The sequence below is a fragment of the Mus musculus genome, chromosome X, assembly GCF_000001635.26.
Source record: "Mus musculus strain C57BL/6J chromosome X, GRCm38.p6 C57BL/6J".
NCBI classification, from domain to species: domain Eukaryota; kingdom Metazoa; phylum Chordata; class Mammalia; order Rodentia; family Muridae; genus Mus; species Mus musculus.
In genome coordinates this window covers 21,038,467-21,065,209 of record NC_000086.7, presented here as the reverse complement: position 1 = coordinate 21,065,209, position 26,743 = coordinate 21,038,467, and the positions used below count along the sequence as shown (strand labels likewise).

At 38.8% G+C, this 26,743-nt stretch overlaps 1 protein-coding gene across 7 annotated transcripts in view; it reads left to right on the top strand.

The window, feature by feature from the left end:
- The first annotated feature begins 3,096 nt into the window (after positions 1 to 3,096).
- Positions 3,097 to 26,743, top strand: part of Zfp182 (zinc finger protein 182) — a 35,930-nt gene continuing 12,283 nt past the window's right edge. Inside the window, exons 1-2 of one of the 7 annotated variants that reach the window (XM_030251367.1) lie at positions 3,097 to 3,267; positions 4,653 to 4,707. In XM_030251367.1, the coding sequence (XP_030107227.1) occupies positions 4,693 to 4,707 (15 nt within the window). In that variant the 5' untranslated portion in view covers positions 3,097 to 3,267; positions 4,653 to 4,692. Of the gene's footprint in view, positions 4,708 to 12,638; positions 12,935 to 26,743 lie in introns of those variants that run through there. The other 6 variants (XM_017318523.2, NM_001013387.2, NM_001111076.1 and 3 more) reach the window with 6 other exon arrangements.

Below are 26,743 nucleotides of genomic sequence, written 5' to 3'. Positions count from 1 at the left end.
CAAGTTGACATAAAACTATACAACACATTAGTCATATTAATTTATTATGAAAGTGGAGCTCTTGTCACCTAAACACCTGTCCAAATGGCTCATCATCCAAGGCACTAAGGATTAAGTTTCTGGCACATGAATTTCTAAAAACATTTATTATTTATTTATGTATGCATATGTGAGAAGGGTACAGAGAGCAAATATGAATGTGAATCACTTCACAATGTCAGAGTCCTCACAAACGAGTCCACTCCCAAAGGCACACCTCTGAAAACTGCTACATTTAAGACCAAGCTTTTCAACAAGCTTTGTGGGGACTTTAAATATCTAAACCAGCCATTTCTCTCCTCTGTCACATATCCTCTTTCAATCTCGTCACTTTGCTGCTCACTCATCTTCAAGCCATCACTTTTTGTTCCTCTCTGTGCTCCTTCATTCCAAATTTTGCCCATAATTCACTGTTCTTCAATACTTTTGCCAGTCCCAGGTGTTCTCTTTGCCCCCATTCAAGTTCTCTCAGATGAAATGCTTATATAATCAGATACCTCCCAGAAATTCTCTAGAATAATAAAGATATAAAGGGTAGTATTGAGTGGAAGTTATGGATCCCACTTTGAGAACTTGTAACCTTGGGCAAGTACTGATCTTTGGAACAGTTCCATTATCTAACAGATGGGAGCAAGGAGACTGTTGTATTGATTTGAGGCAGTTCAATATGTACTTCACAAAGTGTATGGCACACAAGACACATTTATTTCACTTCCTGTGCCTGTTGCCAGAACCTCTACACTGACCTTCTAGTTCTTTTAAATTATGTTCTTCACCAAACTAGCCTCCAATATATTTCTTACTTGCAAGTTTCCCTTTTTACTACAAAGTTATATAGAAGCAGTAGTTCATAGGCCATAGCCATGCAGGGATTGTAAATCCACACACTTTTTTTGAATTATTCAAAAAACTGTAACTTTCTCCCCCCTTTTTCTTCTACCATTTTTATAACACTTCGGGATTTCCCCACACCCCAACTTTCTGGGCTTCCTATTCTTTATTCTAAAGTCTCTCTTCTCACCATGTGACTGCTTGTCTGCCTTCATACCAGCTTAAAACAGCCTTTTCTGGAAAAAAAGAGTGTGTTTGTGTGTGTGTGTGTATGATTTTATTTAAATGATTATTGAAATCACTTAGCACCTCTATGTAGTAGATATTGTTCCTCTACAATTTTCAACTCATTTGTCACCACCACCTTAATCATGCAGAAATTGTTATGAGGAAACAGGACAGCGAAATTAAGGGTGTAACCTATGTCACACAGCCAGCTGGAGTGCTTTGGTCCTACCAAGATCAAAATCTTGAATAAGGTGAAAAGACCATCAGAACCAGTGCTAATTAAAACAATGTTAGTGAAAGAAGATATGTCAGGTTGGTCACCTAGTGAAGTGAATGTCCCTGTCCTGGATGAGTACCTAAGGACATTTATATACATATAGAATATTATATGCATGTGGGTACAATGAAAACACATTTATTAGAGCTATTGTATAATAGCTCATAGTGTACTGCTATACTTAGGCATACTAGTAAAAGTGAAAGCCAATAATGTACAAAAAAAAATCAGAGAGGGAAATCAGGTGAGGAGAAACTCTTCAAGTACTGTTCTTTAGAAGGTGTGGTTTACCTCACATTTGACCGGAATAAGCAGGTGGCGGCAGCAGCAGGTAGCTCCTTAAGTGGTATAGTCTTTGTAGGCTTCTGGTATGTGGACCCTTAGCTCTACAAGCATAAGCACTAATCACAGCCGAATGCTTTAGACAACCCTAGCCTTGCCTTTTAGCATCAATCATAGCTTTTGAGACTCTTGCCTCTTTAGGACCAGTCACAGCAGTCCCTGGGCTGGGCCAGCTGGGGGAAAATATTCCCCTTCAAGTTGCAGGATGTTCTTGAGTTCTCCAAGTTTTGTGGTAGCAAAAGCTGTGGTACAAACGTGGGCAGTGGTGGCGCTCGCCTTTAATCCCAGCACTTGGGAGGCAGAGGCAGGCGGATTTCTGAGTTCGAGGCCAGCCTAGTCTACAGAGTGAGTTCCAAGAAGGACAGCCAGGACTACACAGAAAAACCCTGTCTCGAAAAACAACAAAACAAAACAAAGCTGTGGTAAAAACTCCCAACTAAGCCATTTCGAGGTTGTGCTGCCACCTGCTGCAGCCATCACTTGCCACCAAACAGGGAGAAAAAAAAAATTGCCAAAGACCAGTGACTGAAAATCTTTTACCCTGCCCACTAATCCTGTCTGGGAAAAGGCCCCCAGCCAGCTGTTGGGTAACACGAAGAGGTGAGGGTTTTATTTGGGCTATCCTGCACCATTTTAAAAGAATAGTTTTTTATTGAATACACTGCAGGGGTGCAGTGAAGTGGGCGGTAACTAACTGCTTGTAGATTTATATGTAATTTTAAGCTCGGTATACAATGTTAGGTTGCTCCGTCTGTTTTAATAAATAAAATATGATGCCCTGTCTCTGGTTTAGAAAGTCCTATACCATGTAGTCAATAACCACACCTTCTCATTCCCAGCACAATGACTGCTTTCTCTGGAAAGGTGAAGGCATTGTCAGCCACCACTTAAAACACTACTTTTCCCACTGTGTGGCCCTCTATGGCAGTAAATTCTTAAGTTTGTTGTTTGAATTGTCTTATGGTCCTTTAGATACTAAAATGCAAACTCCCAGTACTAGACAAAAGGATGGAGCCAAGGCTTTTCCCTAAACTGGTATTCAAATCACTTAAAGAGGTCGCAGGCCTGCATTGTCTTGTTAATTACACCTGTACCCTGTGGCTACTCTCTGAATTCACCACAGGAATTCGTCCTTGTTTTAATAATTTTCTTAATTGGACCCTCCCATTTTCTGCTGTATCAAAAAAAAATGGCGCCTGACGTCCTTAGAAACTGCTAATTTCTGCAAAACAAACACCAGCTTTGTCAGGAGACTCGGGAGTATAAAAGAAACAGTGGATGCCGTTTGTTTTTTTTGTTTTTTGTTTTTTTTTTCCTAATCGGTGACATCACCGACGCGGCCCACTACCCTCTGCGCCTGCGTTGAGCCTGGTCGCCTTTGCGCGCCATGTTGACTATTGGCGGATGCTGTCTCAAAGGCAAACCTGAGCATGCGTAGAACAAACCGCTGTCCTAAGTTTAGGCGACAGAGACAGCTAGTTGGTCCGATGCGGAAGTGCTTTTCCAGGCCGTTTACGGAAAGGTCTACTCAACACCCTGCAAAAAATCTGGTTGAGTAAAGATGAGGGTCTGTGTTAGACTGGGGTCGCGAGCTGAGTGGTGGGTAGTTCTAAGTGGAGGGAGGTTCGGGTATGTCATTGATGCGAGAGACTGGGAGATGGGATGATGGGGGCTTGAGAGATGAGTAAACGGGGGTCTGCGGACTTAATAGTGGACAAAGTTATGAGGCTAGTTAGGATTAAGTGAGTCGTACTAAACTTTAGCTTTTACACATTTTCTAGCACAGTGATCCCCTCTTTAGATGCGCCCCCTTGTTTCCGTCTTCCAGTGTACAGCTCGCAGGAATCATGGGGAAGAGTGCTGGATTAAATCAGCATTTAAAGACTTCTTTACAGCACCTGAGCTAAACAGCCCCAGTGAGGGAGGTGAGAGAAAAAGGAAAACAAGCAGACAAAAAACGTCATCTGTAGAGCCTTAGCGGCCTTTGGACATTTGGAGGTCTGAGGAGGGATAGACAGGTACCATTTGAATAATAGGTAGAGGCTTATGTTTTAGAGTGTAATAAATAGCATTTGAGTTAAGAATTAACTTGAGGCCGGGCGGTGGTGGCACACGCCTTTAATCCCAGCGCTTGGGAGGCAGAGGCAGGTGGATTTCTGAGTTCGAAGCCAGCCTGGTCTACAGAGTGAGTTCCAGGACAGCTAGGAGAAACCCTGTCTCGAAAAACCTAAATAAATAAAGAAATAAAGAATTAACTTGAAAATAGAGAAGAAAATAGGAGCTAATTTTCCCTTATTTAAATGTCCATTCTTAGACATTCAAGAGCTATATATCACTTAATAGTTAACATTTAATTTATATATTTAAAATGTATGCCTGCAGTTTTATATATCTTATTTAGAAATTTAATTTGGCTTAAGATATTTTTCTGAAACAGTTTTCTAAACTTTGAGTTACAAAATATGTAGATAATACGTGTGTAGTTCCATACATTTTTTAACAACTATAGAGCATTTCATCCTGAATTTCTATTTATTATCATATTACACATTTTCTATGATTGCTTTAGTTTGGCATTATTAAAATCTGTTCTATGTATCTCAGTGGTATAGTACTGGCTTAGCATGCACAGAGCCCTAGGAATAGATTCTATCAGTACTACAAGGAATTGTTGCTGCTGATGTGGTGGCACACTCCATTAATTCTAGTACTTGGGAGTTAAAAGCCAGCCAGGGCTACACAGAGAGATCCTGTCTCAAAACAAAACAAAACAAAAAACAAACAAGCAAACAAAAACCAAACAAAACAAAAAACTTAGAGTTGTCCATACTCTTCCAGAGAGTGGCCTCGCATGTGAAGAGATTTCTGGGCAGATGATTCTGAGTACTGCAAAGCTAATGGTTTCTACTGTTATATTCTACTCTACTCATTCTAGCTCAGCTTTCATACATTTGTTTTCTCAAGAAAAGCAGGAAATGGCCAAACCCCAGGTAAGTATGTGGTCTATCTGTTTCTATATTTTATCATAGATGTGATGCGATATTTAGGCATCAGCACTGCAAAATAGGAAACTATAAATTACTGAGATCAGTGAAAATGAAAAATAGTCAATTAAGGTCAAGTTAGATAGCTGATGCATTGACTAAGGAAGGGTAACAGATGTTTCTTAACTTATGATGCTGCTGTATTCGGAAGTTATGTCAATTCATAGTTGAAATTTCATTTAATACCCTTATCCCACTAAACATCATGTGGTGTGTATAGACCATAATGACATTTCTTACAGGAGCTATTTCTCAGTGCTGCTGCCTTATATCATGAGAGAATAGAGTATCAATTATGTTTATTCCAGGAAAAATCAAACTTTGAAGTATGGTTTCTATTCAGTTCACATCATTTTTGCACCACTGTAAAGTAAAAAAAAAAAATTAAAAAAAATGTTAATTCTTTAGTTAAGATTATCTTAACTAAACTGGAGTTTCCAGTTTGTTGTTGAACAGTCTGGCAGCCATGTGGTTGTGTGGCCACTACTTTGACTTGCCTTATTTCATTAGGATAGAGCATACCAAGGCTTCAGGGAAAATCAAGGTTTTCTGGAATTGTATTTTGGAGCCTTTTTTTTTTTGGTGTCTTTATGTAGAATTGTCTTCAGTAATAGACTGATCAAATGTATCCTTGCTTTCCTGCAGTTTTTTCTCACAAAATTCCCTAGAGAGAATGGAGACATTGGGAATGAAATCTCTTCTCTTTCAAATGATTTTCCTGCAATCATTTCCTCAATTGGATTTTCATTTCTCTTGCATCCAAAAGACAAATTCCTCAAGATATGTACACCTTACCATCTTTTTTGTTCATTTTTTAATTACAGTGAAATCTTGCTGTTGTACAAGTTGATAAATGTTAACACAAGTAGATTGATGTAACTAACTAACCAGGAAGATGGAGAATAGTTTCATCGTCCTTAAAAGCTGTTTCATGCTGTTCTCTTATAGTATCCCATCCTGTAAACTCAGGCAACTATAGATCTATTCTGTGTTATTACAGTTTTGTTTTCACAAGGATGTCATATAAGATGGGATCACATATTTATAACATATTTATACTGTGGGGGCTAGTGTGTTTGTTAACTAGATTCAAGATTATCGATTTACATACTGTTTGAAGAATATGTACATATACTTCGAAGAATAATACAAAGGGCCCTGTATACCCACTATATCTTTCAGAACTATAGTACAGCATCACAGACAGGGTATTGACATTAACATGATCAAAATTTTGCATCACTTTAAGGCTTCCTCAAGGCTACATTCACTGCTCCCTAACGCTTGCCCCCCACCGCCCCCGACTTCCACCTCAGACCTAGAATTCTAGAAACACCTATCTGTTCTCTTATTTCAAGAGTTTGGTTATTTCATATGATATAAATGAAATCATCTAAGTAACAGATTCTCAGGCAACGCAAGACCCTGGGCTCAATTCCCAACATTAAAAAATTATTGGTGGTATCTATCTCTGTTCTGACTTAAAAAAAGAATATTCAGCATAGTTGTATATATTTACTGGATACTGTGGGGGCTAGTGTGTTTGTTAACTAGAGTCACCTGGGAAGAAGGAGGCTCAATTGAGGAAATGCCTCTGGCTGATTGGCCTTGTGAATCATTTTTTTTTTTTGATTACTGATTGATATGAGAAATCCTAGCCCCCTAGGGATGGTGCCACTCCTAGGCAGATGGTCCTGGGTTATATAAAAAGCAAGGTGATAGGAAGTCACACAAAATGATGACATTTATATATTGAGGAATGCTTAGATCACACCCAACACATCTGTCACCTCAAATACTTATCACTTAATCCTGCCTAACTAATTCTATACTTTGGTATCTAGCATTTGGCTCTCTACTACTATTGAGTTTGATTTAGGTTCTACATGTAAGTGAGACAGTGTCCCAGGCTAGCAATGAACTTGCTATGTAGCTTATGCTTACCTCCCAGGTGCTAGGTTTATAGGTGTTTGCTTGCCTGTGTCTTTTTTCTTAAAAGAATCTGTTGAGGTTCCTTGCTTGTTTTCAAGTGGAGCTGTTTACTTGCTATTGAGTTCAGTCCCTTGTACTTTTTGGCTATTAATACCTTATCAGAAATAATGATTTTTATTAAAAAAATGATTTAAAATTATTTAAATATAACTTTTATTTTCTCCCAATCCACATGTTTGCTTCTTCACTTTCTTAGCTATTTTTTCCTTATGTAGAAGGTTTTTTTTTTTTTCATTTAATCCTACTTACCTATTATTATTTCTGTTGTTGAGCCTTAGGGATCACATCCCAAACCAACTATTGCCAGACTGTGTTTTACTCGTGGAATTTTAATTTTTTTCTTAACTTTTAAGGTCTTGATATGTAACCCAACTTTTAAGGTCTTGTTATGTAACCCAGGTTGGCCAGAAACTAACTGTATACTCTTTTTTGGCCAGAAACTCTTGATCTTCCTGCCTCTCAGCATCTGACTGCTATGCTGATATCCATGCACCATCATGGCCTGGTTCTGTATTTTTATCTAGGAGTTGTCTATTTTGTTCTGTTGATTTGTGTATGTGTCTTCCACCAGTACTACAGTTCCTTCACTAATGGAGCTTTATAGTAAATCTTAAAATTAGATAGTGTGAAGTCTCTTAACTTTATTCTGCCTTGCCAAAATTGTTAACCTATGTGTGTTTCTTTCCTTTTGACTTTTTGCATAAATTTTAGAATGATCTTGCTTATATGTTTAAAAATATTTTGCTAGGACTGTGATCAAATTAAATAATATTTAATACAGTATACCTCTCCATTTATTTAGATCTTTGATCATCTCATTGATGTTATATTGTTTTCAGCATACATATCCTATGCATATATTTTATTCTGCTTAGGTTACCATGTGAAGATATCACAGTTGATAAAGATATAGTTCAGCTATCAATACCACAAAAATTGATTTTAAAAAAGGCAAGCCTCATTTTGGGTGGCTTAAACTATATAAACTTAACTTCTTATAGCTCTGGAGACTGTAAGTATAAGATTGGGTGCCAACAGGGTTGGTTTCTGGGACAGTGGCTTCTTGACTTGTTGGTGGCTACCATTTTATGTGCTCTTATATGGCCTTTCCTGTGTGTACATCATATGGGAAGAGGAGGGCAGAGAACTTAATTTGTTGTCCTTCCTCTTATGGACTCCAATCAAGTGAAGGCCCTACCCTTCTGACCCCATTTAACCTTACTATCTCCCTAATTTGCACCCCCAAACCAAACCACATTGGCTTATATAAAGATTTAAGATTCAAATGTACATTTTGAAGGATATAGTTTCAGTCCATACTGATGTATCTTTTAATAGATTTATTAGCACATATTATACATTGTCATGGATAGGATGTATTTTGATCATTTTCACTTTCCTTCACACTTCCACTTCGGACAATGCTCTTACTCTTCTCAGATTCTCAGATAGTATCCCTACTTTCATGTCTTTTGGGGCGGGTGGGGGGGGGTGTTACCCAATGAATTTCATTAGGATTGTTTACAGGAAGAGAGTTGAGAGATTATTTACTGCAACATTAAGAACACCTTACCAGTGGCTAGCCCACTGGAAAAAAATGCCTCCTCTCCATCCCTCTAGCACCCATTACCTGCCTATAGATTCCTAGAGAGAATAATGTCTCAGTAGTCCCTACCCCTAGAAAACTAGTAAAATATTCTCAGTGAATAACCACAAGATTATGTCAGCAGATACAGAAAAGTCTTTGAAAAATTCAAGAGTGGTTTATGGTAGAAATCCTCAGAAAATTAGAAAAGGAAGAAATTTTCTGAATCCAATTTAAAAAAAATAACACTTTTAAAACTTCTATTTAGCTGGGCGTGGTGGCACACGCCTTTAATCCCAGCACTTGGGAGGCAGAGGCAGGCAGATTTCTGAGTTCGAGGCCAGCCTGGTCTACAAAGTGAGTTCCAGGACAGCCAGGGCTATACAGAGAAACCCTGTCTCGAAAAACCAAAAACCAAAAAAAGAAAAGAAAAGAAAAGAAAAACCCTTCTATTAAAAAAAAAAAAACATAAAATTGAATGATAAAAGTTCAGATTCAAACAAGGCCAGTGTGCTTGTTTTCCCCATTGCTACTAAACAGTAGGCTGGGAAAGCGAGCCTGTCCAAATGTGCAGGCAAAGAGAAATAAAAGGTATGACTGAAAAGAAAAACAAGCATCTCCATGTCAAGAAAAACATGATTAAGACTACCTAAGGCTATTAAGCGTGTTCAACCAAATCACAAAATAGAAGTCAACAGACAAAAATTAGTCACAGTTCTACAGACTTTTACACACTGATAGTAACTATTGGAAAATAAACATTTAAAAACAAAAGCCATTACAGTCACTTTAAAAATGAAATACACATGCGTGCACACACACACACACACACACACACACACACACACTGTCTTTGAGCTGTGAACAGACATTATGACCAAGACAAGTCTTATAAAGACAACATTTAATAGGGGCTGGCTTACAGATTCAGTTCAGTCCATTATCGTCAAGGCGGAAGCAGGGCACCATCTAGGCAGGCATGATGCAGGAGGAGCTGAGATTTCTGTATCTTCATCTATAGGCTGCTAGCAGAATACTACTGGCTTCCAGGCAGCTAGGATGAGGTTCTTATAGCCCACACCCACAGTGACACACCTACACCTTCTAATAGTGCCATTCTCTGGGCCGGGCATATACAAACTATCATACATACATACACACACACACACACACACACACACACACACACACACACACACATCTGTATTTGAAAACACATTATGTGGTAGTATTAGCCCATTCAAAAGCCTTCGCCTGGGGAAGGCATAGGTAAACTATCACAGTTTTGCTAAATGGATGTGATTCACCTGCCAATTTGGCTCTTAAGTAGTTCTATTTATCCCCATAGATGCATTTGGCTCTCAGTTTTGATCTGAGGTGCTTCTTTTTTACAATGAGCAACAGTTGTACAGTTCTACTGATTAAATTTTAAATATAGAACTATCCTTGGGTACTTTAATCCTACTTGGTTGTGGTGTATTTTTTATTTTTGGATATTTGTAAATCCAAGCTGCTAATATTTTAACAGTCATAGTTCTTGTGAGAGATGTGACTTTGTTTTTTGTTTGTTTGGATTTGGGCTAGGGTTTCTCTGTGTAGCCCTGGCTGTCCTGAAACCCTGTATAGTTCACATTGACCTTGAACTCATATCCACCTGCCTTTGCTTCCCAGAACTAAAGGTGTGTGCCACTATGTCCAGCTAGTTTGCTTTCTTACACTGTTTTCCTATTTAGTTTTACCATTAGTGTAATGTCTCATGAGATTGAAACTATTCCTTTCACTTCTATTTTCTGGGAACTACTTTGAACTAGAGTAGATTCTATTTTAAATATTTCCTAGAAAGTGCTTGAACTGTGTGTTTGCATTTTTTTATTGCAGGCTAACTAAAAATATTCAGTTCCAGGGACTGAAGATGTGGCACAGTGATACCTAGCTGTAATAGATAACTAATGGTGTAATGTCCTAGGTTATATCCCTGTACCACAAAATAAGTAAATAAATATTCAACCTCTTTACTAATTCCAAATATATTCAATATTAACTTTTTAGCTTTGGTGTCTGAAGAATTACTCCATTTATAAATTATACATACATATATAGATATATATACATAAATATAATTTATTTTTCAGATTTCTTGTAGCCTCTCAATATCTATAATTTTATTTCTCGTATTAGCAATTTATGACCCCACACTTTGACAGTCTTGCTAAGGCTTTGTAAAGTGTTTATCCTTTTAGCTTTGTTTTGTTAAGTTTTATGTGTATGAATCAGGTGTCTTTGTCTGCATGTATGTATACATACCACATGCCTGCCTGGAGTTTACAGAGGTCAGAAGAAGGCATTAGATTCCCAGAACTGGAGTCACAGGCAGTTGTAAGCTCTCATATGGGACTGGAAATGAGGGTGCCCTAGGAGAACAGCAAATGCTTATAACCACTGAGCCATCTCTCCAGCCTATTATGATACTTTTAAAATAATCATCATGTCTTTATTGATTGGTCTGTGTTGTTTTTTTATTTTAAATTTCATTTGTTTCTGTTTTTTATTACTTCAGTTTGTTTTGGTTTAATTTTCTTTTTTTTTAACTTTCTTAAGAAGTAAGTTTATATTATTGATTTAAACATTTTTTCCAAGGGTTGGCTGGTGAAATGACAGTGGGTAAAGGCACCTGCTGCCAAGCCTGACACTTGTTCAATTCCTGAGATTTTTCATAATGGAAGGAGAGTACCAACTCAAATTATACCTTTTTAAGAATAATTTTTTTCAAGGATACTTGAGTTAGTAGAGTCTTTACTTACCTAGTATCTATGAAGTCTGGATTTGAGCCCTAGCACCACATAAAACAAGATATGGTGTCACATGCTTTTAACCTCAGTACTAGGAAAGTAGAAGCAGGAGGGTCAGAAGTTGAAGGCCAGCCTAGAATGTGTGAGATTCTGTCTCATAAAAATCTTTTTTTTTCATTTAGTGCTGTAAGATTTCTTTTAAGCACGTTAGCAGTGTCTCATATATTTTTATGTTTTCATTTTTGTTCAGTTCAAAATATTCTCTAATATTCCTTATGGTTTTTACTTCATGTATTTTAACTGTCTTTTGTTATGTATATATACTTTCTAGAGTGGTAATTGTTTTTGAGTCAGGGTCTTGCAATGACACTCAGAATATTTTTTTAGAAGAATAGTAGTTAATTCCCAAGTGTCTAAAAATTTTCCTTTTATCTTTCTACTACTGTTGTTTTTTTTAAATTTCTTTCTGATCTGGTAGCATAATTAGTATAATTTCAGTTATTTTAAGTTAGTTAAAGCTTGTTTGGGATAGAGTCTTTTTTGTTAATAAGCCACATATACTTTAAAAAGTCTATTTCTGGGCTGGTGAGATGGCTCAGTGGGTAAGAGCACCCGACTGCTCTTCTGAAGGTCCAGAGTTCAAATCCCAGCAACCACATGGTGGCTCACAACCATCCGTAACAAGATCTGACTCCCTCTTCTGGTGTGTCTGAAGACAGCTACAGTGTACTTACATATAATAATAATTAAAAAAAAAAACCCTACATGCATTTTAAAAAAAGTCTATTTCTGTTTTTAGTGGATTATTCTATATATCATTTACATAAGTTAATGGTGTTATTTAATTTTATATCTGTTACATTTTCTGTTTATTGGCTCTGTCAGTTCCTAAGAAACAAACATTGAGTTGTCAGGTTTGCCTATTTCTCCTGTCAGTTTCAGTTTCCAAATAATGTGTTTGTGTGTGTATTTTATACATATGTATTCACATGTGGGTATATCTGTGTATGCATATGCATGTAGAGCCAGAAATCAGCATCAGGTGTTTTTCTTATGCCCTTCAGTGACAGACATCTCCCCAGCCCTGCTTCACACATTGTAAAGGTCTGTTGTTAGATACATGCACTTTCAGAAGTAGTGGTTTTTTAGACAGGATTTACTATATAACTTAGATTGGCCTCAATCCCCTGTGTGCTTCGAGTAGGCCTTGAACTGATAGTCCTTCTGCCTCAGCTTTCCTAGCACTGAGATTACAGGAATGTACAACCAGTGTTGTCTTAGGACTGATAGGCTTTTTGATATTTTGTTTGGTTTTATAAATTGACCTTCTTATTTTTATATATTGTCAGCCATTCTCCTAAGTGATTCTATTCTCAGTGTCTAGTTTGTCTCTCAAAGTTCTACTTTGGCTGTTAGGAATATAGTCGCTCCAGTTTTTCTTTGACTACTGTTTCAATAATATGTCTTTTCCATCCCTTTTCTTTTTTCCTTTCCATATTTTCTGTGTACAGGTGTTTTATCTGCATCTCTGTCTATGTAGCATGCGCATGCCTTTTGCCCATGGAGGCCAGGATAAGGCATCAGATTCCTTAGATGTGGAGTTACCAATGGTTGGATTGAAACCAGGTCCTCTTGAAGAGCAAGCTTCCCTCTTAACTGCTGAGCCATCTCTCCAGACTCATTCCTTTTTGTCAACATAGAGCCTCTCCGTATGCAGTCCTGACTAGCTTCAAGCTCACTGTTTAGCCCAGGCTGACCTGACACTCAAGATCCTCCTGTCTCCAACTACCAAATGCTGAAATTGCAGGTGTGCACCACATCACTTAGCTCATCCTTACTTTTTCTACAACTAGTATTAATTATGTTTGAAGCATGTTCTTGTAGCTAACTATATATAGTTGGGTACATTAGTCTGTTGGACCTATCATCACAAAGTACCACAGACTAGATACCTTAAACACTAAAGGTTTCTCTTTTCATAGGTCTAGAATTCCAAGATCAAAGTCTTCTCTCTTCTGACTTCTTGTTTGGTTAGGGCCTGCTTTCTATTTGCAGGTGGCCTACATGCTGTGACCTTGCTGTTGTCTTCACACTGTTCCTCTACTTATACCATACTTTATTAGCTCTACTTTCATATCTTTCTTTAATTTTTCCTTTTTCTTTTATAGCAGTGCTGGGGATCGAACTGGGGACTAGCGTTGTGCTTGCTACTACCACTGATCTGTAGCCCCAGCCCTTCTTTTAATTCTTAATTCTCTCTATAAATGCTCTACCTCCAAATATAGTATATGAATTGGGCTCTAATATATGAACTGGAGATCATAACATTCAGTCCCTAATACTGGGTAATAGTTGTAATCCATTTGGAAATTTTCATTTAATTGGTGCATTTTAGTCTTCTCAATTTAAATGGAATTATTGATACCCTTGGATTTAGGCATCCCATTTTATAATTCATTCACTGCTCTTTTACCCATTTTATTTGGAGGTGTTTCCTCTTGCTGCCTTTAAAATTTAAGCATTTGTTTTGTGTTTTGTATTACATATTTATTTATTTCTCTGTATGTGGTGAGAATTGAACCCAGAACCCTGGTATGATAACATACTCCACCACTTAGTATCTTGTGTTTATCTTGTCTTGCTATGTAGCCCAGTGAGTTCAGTTATATTAACTTTGTCAAAACTTGTTCCCCAACTCATACATACTTGAAAACAATATATGTTGTGCTTTTTACTGGGGTATTCTGTATATATCAGCAAATGGTTAGTTGGTAATATTAGTTTGTTTGGTTGGCTTGTATTGGTTTTGACACAGTCTCACCATGTAGTTCTTGAATGAACTTGAACACACAGAGCTCTGCCTGCTCTGCTTCCTGCGTGCTGGGATTAAAGTCACATGTTACTTTTCTATCTACTGGTTCTTTTAGTTTCAGACTGTTTTAGAAATTGATTGATATACATACAGCCCAGGTTGGCCTCAAACTTGTGATCCTCCTGGCTCTTCTGCTTCCTAAGCATTGAGATTGCAGGTAAAAGTATCACCATGCTTTGCCCTTGGTTATATGTTAGACTATACCTATTTAGAGTTTCTTTTGTGTTTACTCTAGTGATTATTATGTGTACTTAACTTTATAAAATACGATTAATGTTAATACTTTTACCTCTTTAGCTACATGAATGAACTTATATAAATAGGACCTTACCTGGTCCTATTTCTGTTTTGGTTGTTATATATCTACATGCATTGAAAGTTGCATTGGACACTCTTTTTTTTTCCATTTTTTATTAGGTATTTAGCTCATTTACATTTCCAATGCTATACCAAAAGTCCCCCATATCCACCCACCCCCACTCCCCTGCCCACCCACTCCCCCTTTTTGGCCCTGGTGTTCCCCTGTACTGGGGCATATAAAGTTTGCAAGTCCAATGGGCCTCTCTTTCCAGTGATGGCCGACTAGGCCATCTTTTGATATATATGCAGCTAGAGTCAAGAGCTCCGGGGTACTGCTTAGTTCATAATGTTGTTCCACCTATAGGGTTGCAGATCCCTTTAGCTCCTTGGCTACCTTCTCTAGCTCCTCCATTGGGAGCCCTATGATCCATCCATTAGCTGACTGTGAGCATCCACTTCTGTGTTTGCTAGGCCCCGGCATAGTCTCACAAGAGACAGCTACATCTGGGTCCTTTCAATAAAATCTTGCTAGTGTATGCAATGGTGTCAGCGTTTGGATGCTGATTATGGGGTGGATCCCTGGATATGGCAGTCTCTACATGGTCCATCCTTTCATCTCAGCTCCAAACTTTGTCTCTGTAACTCCTTCCATGGGTGTTTTGTTCCCAAATCTAAGGAGGGGCATAGTGTCCACACTTCAGTCTTCATTCTTCTTGAGTTTCACATTCAACAAACCAAAAAGAAGACAGCATTGGACACTCTTACAGAGTCTTTGTCTCTGTTTGGTTTAGGGTGTTGTTCCTTTTATGTGGAGTTTCACTATATTTGTTCTCAGGTCCCAAATTCCTAGGTTCATTTGATCCTCCTGCCTCAGCATCCTGAATAGGTGGCACAGCCATGTACTACTACATCTGTCTTTACATTGTTATAGTTATTGCTTTCAGCGTCTTCATATTTTAGAGAATTGAAGAGAAATGACATTATTTATCTTTTAAAAAAACATGTCTGTGTTCTTCCTTCATTGTTGATAATTCAGATTTCCTTCTGCAATCAGTTGTCTGTCTGTAAACTGCTTTTAGTAATTATTTTCAGATTAAGTCTGTTGGCAGCAGACTTTTCCTTTATTGTGAGTATCTTTATTTCACTTTTATTCCTGAAGGGAATTTCCATAGCATAGATTTTTCAGTGTGGTTATCATTTCTTACATTTACTTATGTTTTTGTGTGTGCATACATTTGTGCATGTGGCGGCCAGAAGACAACTTATAGAAGTCAGTTCTCTTCTTCCACTATGTAGGTTTTGGGTAAGTATCCTAGATTCCATTGCTGCTCTGTGTTCTGGTTTTGCAAGTGAAGCTTCGGTTGCTTGGGGTATGAGAAAAAGGATGGAAAAAATAGGTGGATGAACATTAAAGATTCCCTTCTTTTAAAGCCAAACAGTAAAGTCACTTTTAGAGATCTTTGTCTGTGTCCATACCATCTTCTTAGCTGTGTTTATTCTTAGCTTTACTCTGGGCCAGTGAATACCAGTGAAAAGTAGAAACTCATAATTTGTTGAATTCTGGCCTTTCCCTTAATCTTCTTGGTACCCTTTTCCTTTTTAGATTCTTCTAACTGCTCTTTCTTGCCTTCTGTCCAGGTTTCATGTCTGTACTAAAAGGGAAACACAGGGGGAATATGCTCACTCCATCTTACTTGGAAGCATGGATCCCAGAGTTACACTGCACCATGCTGCCCACTGACCCTGGGAACATGCCTGTATATTCCAAGTGCATACATAGATCACTGCTCTCAGCTGTTGTGTTGCTAAACTACTAGGCACATGTTGGAAGCAGTGGGAATATATTGATATTGTCTGTTTCATTCTACTTTCAGTTGTGAGTGATCCTAGGCATTTTCTCTTTTAAAAAGAGAGAAATCTCTGTTATGACAAATGCAATGGAAGAACCCTACCAAAAAAAAATCTAAATTCCTGAGTAAGGAAAATCTAATTCCTGAGTAAGGAATGCAAAAGTAATGTGAATATCAAAAGCTTGATATTTTTAAAAATAATTGATTTTTAAAAATCACCCTGTAGAGAAGACTTCTCTTTAGTGGTTTGGTTAATATCTCCAGGGAAGTCTGTTCTTTATATATAACCTTATTCATGGCTCTCAAGCCACCTCCGCTTCCTCCCATTGTCCTCCTCTGTGTTTGTATCTACTCAGTCATCTTTCTGATCTGTCTACTGCTGTTCTTCCTGGTGTTCTACAAACAATCTTGTTAGATTGGGGGGTTTGGTTTTGTTTTAGATAGAGGTCTCACCATGTTTCCTGGGCTGGCCTTTAAACTCTTGTCCTAAGTTATCCTTCTGTGTTAGCCTTCCAAGTTGCTGAAATCCCAGTATGCTCTCTCAGGCCTACCTTTGGCATGTTTTTTATCCGTAGGTCTTCTGGTAGCAATTTTTAGTTTGTTTGTTTTTTTTTTCTTTTCCATCTGAGAATATTTTAATTTTCTTTCCTGAAGAATAACAGTTTGTGGTTGAATCACTGTGTTTCTTTTAGCATTTGAAAAGTGTTGGGGCTACTTCTTTCTGACCTCCTTATATGAGAAATCTATCATTTAAATCCTGCCCCCTTATATATAACGCACTCTTTGTCTAGCTGCTTTCAAAATTTTTCAACTTTCTTTTTTTTTAACACTTTTACTTCTTGTTTCCCATTAATTTATTTATTGACTTTACAACCTGGTCACAGCTCTCCCCTTCTCTAGTTCCCCCCTCACACAGACACTCCTCAATTCCCTCCTCCCCTTCTCCTATGAGAAGGAGGAGGCCCCCCTGGGTATTACTCTACCCTGTCACATGAAGTCACTGCAGGACTAGGTGAATCCTCTCCCACGGAGGCCAGACAAGATAGCTAGCTCAGTTAGGGGACCGGGATCCACAGGCAAGCAACAGAATCAGGGATAGCCCCTGCTCTAGTTGTTGAGGACTTGTATGAAGACCAAGCTACACATCTGCTACATATGTGCAGGGGGTTTAGGTCCAGCCCAGGCTTGCTCTTGGTTACTGGTTCAGTCTCTGGGAGGCCCCGACAGTCCACATTAGTTGATTCTGTTGGTCTTCTTGTGATGTCCCTATCTCCTTCAGGTCCCTCAATCCTTCCCCCAACTCTTCCACAAGATTCCCCAAGCTCTTATCTAATGTTTGGCTGTGAGTCTCTGCATTGATTTCTGACAGCTGCTGTGTGGAACTCTCAGAGGACAGCCATGCTAGGCTTCTGTCTGCAAGCATAACACAGTATCATTAATTGTAGCATGGATTGGTTCTTACCCATGGGATGGGTCTCAAGTTAGAACAGTCATTGGTTGGCCATTCCCTCCTCTGTTCCATCTTCGTCCCTGTGCATCTTGTATGCAGGACACATTTTGGGTAGAAGGTGTTGTGGGTGAGTTGGTTTCTGTATCCCTCCACTGGGAGTCTTGCCTGGCTATGGGAGGTGGTCACTTCACGAACCATATCCACCATTGCTGAGTCTTAGCTAGACTTCCTGGGGCCTTCCCCATCACAGGTCTCTGGCACGTCCTAGAGATGTTCCCCCTGACAACCACCTATTTCCATTCTCTCTTCCCAGCTCTCCCTACACCTGATCCCCACCCTGCCCTTTACCCTCTCCATCCCCACTCTCACCCAGTTTCCTCCATTCATTCACCTCCAATATCTATTTTATTTCCACTTCTGAGTAACACTTAAGCATCCTCCCTTGGGCCTTCCTTATTTGGTTTCTTTGGGTCTGTATGTTATGGCTAATATCCACTTACAGGTGAGTACATACCATGCATGTCCTTTTGGGTCTGCGTTACTTCACTCAAGATGATATTTTCCAGTTCCATCCATTTGCCAGTGAAATTAGTAATGTCCTTATTGTTAATAGCTGAGTAGTATTCCATTGTATAAATGAACCACATTTTCTTCATCCATTCTTTACTTGAGGGACATCTGGGTTGTTTGCAGTTTCTAGGTATTATGAATAAAGCTGGTATGAACATAGTTGAGCAAGTGTCCTTTTGGTATGATGGAGCATATTTGGGTATATACCCAGGAGTGATATAGCTGGGTCTTTGGGTAGAACTATTCCCAATTTCTGGAGAAACAGCTATATTGACTTCCAGGCTGGTTATATAAATTTGGCACTTCCACCAGTAGTGTAAGAGTGTTCTGCTTTCGGAACCCTCCAGAAAACACCAGAGACCTGGGAGGTAAGAGACTCTCAGGAATCAAAGGGAGGGACATTAGGTGAAATGTCCTACAGTAGGGAGAGGGAAATTATAGAGTCCACCTTCAGCAGGAAGACAGGGCATCAAGTGAGGGATGGGGTTGCCATCCCACAGTCACATCTCTGACCCATGATTGTTCTTGTCTGAAAGAATTACAGAGATGGAAAGGAGCCTGAGAAAAAGAAGGTCCAACTACAGGCCCAAAGTGCCATCCAGCTCAAGGGGAGGTCTCAAGGCCTGACACTATTACTGAGGGTATGGAGCACTCACAAAAAGGAACCTATCATGACTGTCTTCTGAAAGACCCAACAAGTAGTGGAAAGAGTCAGATGCAGATATTCGTACCCAACCAATGGACAGAAGCAGCTGACCCTGTAGGAGGACCAGCAGTCTCAATTAATCTGGATGCCCAAGTTCTTTCAAATACTGGACCACCAACCAGGCAGCATACACCAGCTGATATGAGGCCCCCAGCACACAAGAGAATAGAGGACTTCCCTCAAAAAAATGGAGGCCCCAGGGAGTTTAGAGTTTGGGTGGGGTGGAGGGCTGTGGGCATCCATATGGAGACAGGGGATGGGGAGGAAGTGTGGGATGTGGAGCAGTTAAAGGTGTGGATAGGAGAGCAGGGAATGGAATATGGAGTGTAAAAGATAAATTAAAAAAGAAAAAGACTGTTCCCTTTGCATTCACATCCTTGCCAGCATGTGCTGTCACTTGAGTTTTTGATCTTAGCCATTCTGATTGATGTAAAGAGGAATCTCTGAGTTATTGTGATTTACATTTCACAATGACTAAGGATGGTGAAAGTTTCTTTAAATGTTTATCAGCCACTAGAGATTCCTCTGTTGAGATTTGTCTGTTAAGCTCTGTACCCCATTTTTGTAATTGGGTTATTTAGGTTGTTGGAGTCTAAATTCCCGAGTTCATTATATGTTTTGGATATTAGCCCTCTGTTGGATGTAGGGCTTGTAAAGACCTTTTCCCAATCTGTAGGCTGCTAGTATGTCCTATTGATAGTGTCCTTTGACATACAGAGGCTTTTCAGTTTTATGAGGTCCTATTTATCAATTGTTGATCTTAAGAGCCGGAGCCATTGGTGTTCTGTTCAGGATATTGTCTCCTGTAACAGCGTATTGAAAGGTATTCTCAATTGATGTTCTATTAGATTTAGTGTATCTGGTTTTACATTGAAGTTTTTGATCCACGTACACTTGAGTTTTGTGCAAGATAATGAATATGGATCTATTTCCATTCTTCTACATGCAAACTTCCGGTTAGACCAGCACCATTTTTTGAAAATGCTCTCCAATTTCCATTTTAGCTTCTTTTTAAAAAAAAAAAAATCAAGTGTCCATCCATAGATGTGTGGGTTTATTTCTGTGTGTTTGATTTGATTCCATTGATCAACCTGTCTGTTTCTATACAAATACTATACAACTTTTATTACTATTGCTCTGTAATACAGCTTGATTGAAGTCAGGGATGGTAATACCTCCAAGGGGGTTTTGTTTGGTTGATTTTTGGTGGGTTTTTTTTGGGGGGGATTATTTTAGCTATACTGGGATTACTGGGATTTGGGGTTTTCCATATGAAGTTGAGAATTGCCCTTTCAAAGTCTAAAGAATTGTGTTGGAATTTTGATGGGAATTTACATCTATATGTTGCTTTTGGTAAAATGGCCATTTTCACTGTGCTAATCATACTGATCAATGAGCATGGAAGAGCTTTCCTTCTGATATCTTCTTTAATTTCTTTTTGTATTTATTTAATTTATTAGATATTTTCTTTATATACATTTCAAATGTTATCCCATTTTCTGATTTCCCCTCTGAAAAACCCCAATCTCATTCTCCAACTCCCTATTCACCAACCCACCCACTCCCGCTTCCCTGTCCTGGCATTCCCCTACACTGGGGCATTGAGCCTTCTAAGGACCAAGGGCCTCTCCTCCCAGTAAAGTCCCTTATTAGGCCATCCTCTTCTACATATGCGGCTGGAGCCATGGGTCCCTCCATGTGTATTCTTTGGTTGGTGGTTTAGTCCCTGGGAGCTCAGAGGGTACTGATTAGTTCATATTGTTGTTCCTCCTATGCGGCTGCAAACCTCTTCAGCTCCTTGGGTCCTTTCTCTAGCTCCTCCATTGGGGACCACGTGCTCAGTCCAATGGTTGGCTGCAAACATCCACCTCTGTATTTGTCAGGCACTGGCAGAGCCTCTTAGGAGACAGCTATATCAGGCTCCTCTCAGCAACCACTTTCTGTCACCCACAATAGTGTCAGGGTTTGGTGATTGTATATGGGATGGATTCCCCAGGTGGGGCAGTCTCTGGATGGTCTTTCCTTCAGTCTCTGCTCCACACTTTGTCTCTGTATCTCCTCCCATGTGTATTTTGTTCCCCCTTCTAAGAAGGATCGAAGTATCCACACTTTGGTCTTCCTTCTTCTTGAGCTTCATTTGGTCTGTGAATTGTGTCTTGGGTATTCCGAGCTTCTGGGCTAATATCCACTTATCAGTGAGTGTATACCATGTGTGTTCTTTTGTGATTGGGTTACCTCATGCAGGATGATATTTTCTAGTCCCATCCATTTGCCTAAGAATTTCATGAGTTCATTGTTTTTAACAGCTGAATAGTACTCCATTGTGTAAATGTACACATTTTCTGTATCCATTCCTCTGTTAAGGGACATCTGGGTTCTTTCCAGCATCTGGCTATTATAAATAAGGCTGGTATGAACGTACTGGAACATGTGTCCTTATTACTTGTTGGAGCATCTTCTGGGTATATGCCTAAGAGTGGTAGATCTGGATCCTCAGATAGTACGATGTCCAATTTTCTGAGCATCCACCAAACTGATTTCCAGAGTAGTCGTACAAGCTTGCAATTCTGCCCGAGGTGGAAGAGTGTTCCTCTTTCTCCACATCCTCGCCAACATCAGCTGTCATCTGAGTTTTTAATCTTAGCCATTTTAACTGGTATGAGGTGGAATCTCAGTGTTGTTTTGATTTGCATTTCCCTGATGATTAAGGATGTTGAACATTTTTTTAGGTGCTTCTCAGCCATTCAGTATTCCTCAGTGGAGAATTCTTTGTTTAGCTCTGTACCCCATTTTTTAATAGTGTTATTTGATTCTCTGGAGTCTAACTTCTTGAGTTCTATGTATACATTGGACAATAGTCCTCTATTGGATATAGGGTTGTTAAAGATCTTTTCCCAATTTGTTGGTTGCCATTGAATCCTATTGACAGTGTCCTTTGCCTTACAGAAGCTTTATAATTTTATGAGGTCCCATTGGTCAATTCTTGTTCTTAGAGCATAGGCTATTAATGTTCTCTTCAGGAAATTTTCCCCTGTGCCCATGTGCTTGAGGCTCTTCCCCATTTTCTTTTCTATTAGTTTCAGTGCATCTGGTTTTATGTGGAGGTCCTTGATCCACTTGGACATGAGCTTTGTACAAGGCAATAAGAATGGATCAATTCGCATTCTTCTGCATGCTAACTGCCAGTTGAGCCAGCACCATTGGATGAAAATGCTCTTTTTTCCACTGGATGGTTTTAGCTCCTTTATCAAAGATCAAGTGACCGTAGGTATGTGGGTTCATTTCTGGGCCTTCAATTCTATTCCTTTGATCTACCTGCCTGTCTCTGTACCAATACCATGAGGTTTTTATCACTACTGCTTTGGAATAGAGCTTGAGGTCGGAAATGGTGATTCCCCAGAAGTTCTCTTATTGTTGAGAATATTTTTCGCTATCATGGGTTTTTGTTGTTGTTGTTCTTGTTGTTGTTACAAATGAATTTGAGAATTACTCTTTTTATCTATGTGAAAAATGATGTTGTAATTTTGATGGGGATTGCACTGAATCTGTAGATGGCCATTTTTACTATGGTAATCCTGCCAATCCACGAGCATGGGAGATCTTTCCACATTCTGAGGTCTTCTTCGATTTCTTTCTTCAAAGACTTGAAGTTCTTGTCCTATAGAACTTTCACTTGTTTGGTTAGAGTCACACCTAGATATTTTATACTGCTTGTGACTATTGTGAAGGGTGTCATTTCTCTAATTTCTTTCTCAGCCTGTTTATCCTTTGAGTAGAGGGAGGTTACTGATTTGTTAATTTTATATCTGGCCACTTTGCTATAGGAGTTCTCTGGTGGAGTTTTTGTGGTCACTTAAGTATACTATCATATCATCTGCAAATAGTGGTAGTCTGACTCCTTCCTTTCCAATTTGTGTCCCTTTGATCTTCTTTTGTTGTCTAATTGCTCTAGCTAGAACTTCAAGTACTATATTGAAGAGAGAAAGAGAGAGAGAGAGAGAGAGAGAGGGAGAGAGAGAGAGAGAGAGAGAGAGTAGACAGCTTGTCTAGTTCCTGATTTTAGTGGGATTGCTTGAAGTTTTTCTTCATTTAGTGTGATGTTGGCTACTGGTTTGCTGTATATTATTTTTACTATGTTTAGGTATGGGCCTTGAATTCCTGATCTTTCCAGACTTTTAACAGGAAGAGATGTTGAATTTTGTCAAATGCGTTTTCAGTATATAATGAAATGATAGTGTGTTTTTTTTTCCTTTGAGTTTCATTATACAGTGGATTACATTGGTGGATTTCCATATATTGAACCACCCCTGCATCCCTGGGATGAAGCCTACTTGATCATGATGGATGATGGTTTTCATGTGTTCTTAGATTCAGTTTGGAAGAATTTAGTTGAGTATTTTTGCATAGATATTCATAAGAGAAATTGGTCTGAAGTTCTCTTCTTTGTTGGGTCTTTGTGTGGTTTTGGTCAGCATAATTGTGGCTTCATAGAATGAATCGAGTAGTGTTCCTTCTGTTTCAATTTTGTAGAATACTTTAAATAGTATTGGTATTAGGTCTTCTATGAAGGTCTGAAAGAATTCTACACTAAAACCATCTGGTCCTGGGCTTTTTTTTGGTTTGGAGACTTTTAATGACTGCTTCTATTTCTTTAGGGGTTATGGGACTATTTAGATTGTTTATCTGATCCTGATTTAACTTTGGTGTTTGGTATCTTGTATGTTCATGGGCATCTCTTTCTTTAGGCTAGGTAACTTTTCTTCTATAGTTTTGTTGAAGATATTTACTGGCCCTTTAAATTGGGAATCTTTTCTTTCTTCTATACCTATTATCCTTAGGTTTGGTCTTCTCATTGTGTCCTGGAATTCCTGGATGTTTTGGGTTACGAGCTTTTTACATTTTGCATTTTGACTGTTGTGTCAATGTTTTCTATGGTATCTTCTGCACCTGAGATTCTCTCTTCTATCTCTTGTATTCGTTTGGTGATATTTGCATCTGTGACTCCTGATCTCTTTCCTAGGTTCCTATCTCCAGGGTTGTCTACCTTTGTGATTTCTTTATTGTGTGTATTTCCATTTTTAGATCTTGGATGGTTTTGTTAAGTTCCTTCACCTGTTTGGTTATGTTTTCCTGAAATTCTTTAAGGGATTTTTGGTCTACTACCTGTTTTCCTGTGTTCTCTTTTATTTCTTTAAGGGAGTTCCTTACGTTCTTCTTAAAGTCCTGTTTCATCATCATGAGATGTGATTTTAAATCAGAGTTTTGCTTTTCTGGTATATTGGGGTAACCAGGGTTCGCTGTGGTGGGAGAACTAAGTTCTGATGATGCTAAGTAGTCTTTTTTTTCTGTTGCTTATGTTCTTGTGCTTACCTTTCTCCCTCTGGTTATCTCTGGTGTTAGCTCATCTTGCTATCTCTGACTGTGACTTCCCCATCCTGCAAGTCTGTGTGTCAGTACTTCTGGGAGACCAGTTCTCTTGGAGGAATTTAGGTATGGAGAGCTATGGCACAGGGTCAGCTCTGTGGTGCAGACAGAAACCAGAAGGATCCTGTCCCCAGCCAATCCTTGGTTCCTGTGTCCTGATGGCTATGGGAGGGTCCCTCTTGGGCCAGGAATTTGAAGAGAAGTGGTGGTCTTACCTGTACTCGCAGGAGTGTAGCCATTCCTGGGAGACCAGCTCTCTCCTGGTGGTATTTGTGTGTAGCTCTGTGGCAGAGGATCGGCTCCAGGCACAAATGGAAACCGGAAGACTCCGTCCCAGGCTGCCCCTTGGTTCCTGTGCCCTGAGGGTTCCAGGTGAGTTCCTCCACATAGCAGTGGTGGTCTAATCTGTGCTCACAAGACTGCCTGTACTCTTGGAGAGGCTAGCTCTCTCCTGGTGTTATTTGAGTATAAAGCCCTGTCAATTTCTTTCTTCAGAGACTTAAAAGTTCTTGTCATTCATGTCTTTTACTTGCTAGGTTAGAGTTACATCAGTATATTTTATTTTATTTTATTTTATTTATGGGTAGTGAGAAGGGTGTTATCTCCATAACTTTCTCAGGCCATGTATCATTTATATAAAGGAGGGATACTGATTAATTAAAATTGAGTTAATTTTGTAACCACATATTTTACTAAAGTTTTTTTTTATCAACTATAGAAGTTCTCTAGTAGAATTTTGGGGATCACTCCTGTATACTATCATATCATTCATGAATAGTGATACCTTGACTTCTTCCTTTCTGATTTATATCCCTTTGATATCCTTTTGTTGTCTTATTGCTCTAACTAGAACTTCAAGCACTACGTTGAATAGATAGCAAAAGAGTGGGCAGTCATATCTTTCCCCTGATTTTAGTGGCATTACTTCAAGTTTACCTCCATTTAATTTAATGTTGGCTATTGTCTTGCTGTATATTGCTTTTATTGTGTTTAGGTATGTGCCATGAATCCCTTGAGTGTGTTTGCTTCTTTTTTTTTTTCTAGAGCTTTCAGTTGTACTCTTAAATTCCTGGTATGGGAACTATTTAATTTCTTTATGGAAGCACTTAGTGCTCTGAACTTTCCTCTTAGCACCGCTTTCATTGTGTTCCATAAGTATGTTGCGCTTTCATTTTCATTGAATTCTAGAAAGTCTTTAATTTCTTTATTTCTTCCCTGACCCATTAATCATTGAGTAGAGAGTTGTTCAGTTTCCATGAGTTTATAGGCTTTCTATTGTTTCTGTTATTACTGAAGTCCAGCTTTAATCCATGGTAGGTTGATAGATTACAAGGAGTTTTTTGAATCTTGGCTATGTTACCAATTTTGGGTAAGGTTCATTCCATGAGGTGCTGAGAAAAGGGTATATTCTTTTGTGTTTGAATGAAATATTCTGTAGATGCCTGTTCAGTCCATTTTATTTGTAATGTCAGTTATTTTCATTATATCTGATTAGTTTTTGTCTGGATGACATGTCTATTAGTGAAAGTGGGGTGTTGAAGTTTCCCACTATTAGTGTGTGGGGTTTGATGTGTGATGTAAGCTTTAGTAATGTTTCTTTTACAAATGTGGGTGCCCTTGCATTTGGAGTTGTAGTTGTTCATAATTGAGATGATATTTTGGTGGCATTTTACTTTGATGAGTATGAAGTATCTTTTTCCATCTTTTTTGATTACTTTTGGTTGAAAGTCTATTTTATTAGATATTAGAATGACTACTCCAAATTTTTTCTTGGGTCTATTTGCTTGGGAAACCTTTTTCCAGGCCTTTACAATGAGGTAATGTCTATCATTGTTGCCAAGGTATGTTCCTTGTATGTAGCAGAATGATGGATACCGTTTACACATCCACTCTGTTAGGCTGTGTCTTTTTATTGGGGAATTTCTTTCATGAATGTGGGTGCTCTTGCCTTTGGAGCATAGATATTCAGAATTTAGACTTCTTAGTAGATATTTTCCCTTTGGTAAGTGTGAAGTGTCTTCCCTATCTCTTTTGATTACTTTTGGTTAAAGATCTATTTTATTGGATATTAGAGTGGCTACTCCAGCTTGTTTCTTCAGACCCTTTGCTTGGAAAGCTTTTTTCTAGACCTTTACTCTGAGGTAGTATCTGTCTTTGTTGCCCAGCTGTTTTATATGCAGCAGAATGATGGATCCTCTTTACATATCTAGTATGCTAGCCTGTATCTATTGGAGAATTGAGTCCATTGATGCTGAGAGATTTTTAAAGACCCATTATTGTTAGTTCCTGTTATTTTTGTTGTTGGAGGTGTGTGTGTGTGTGTGTGTGTGTGTGTGTGTGTGTGTGTGTGCGTGTGTGTGTGTGTGTCTATGTGTGTTTCTCTTTTTGGGGGTTTGTTGTGAAATCACTAATTTCTTTTGTCTTCTTGGGTATAGTTACCCTCC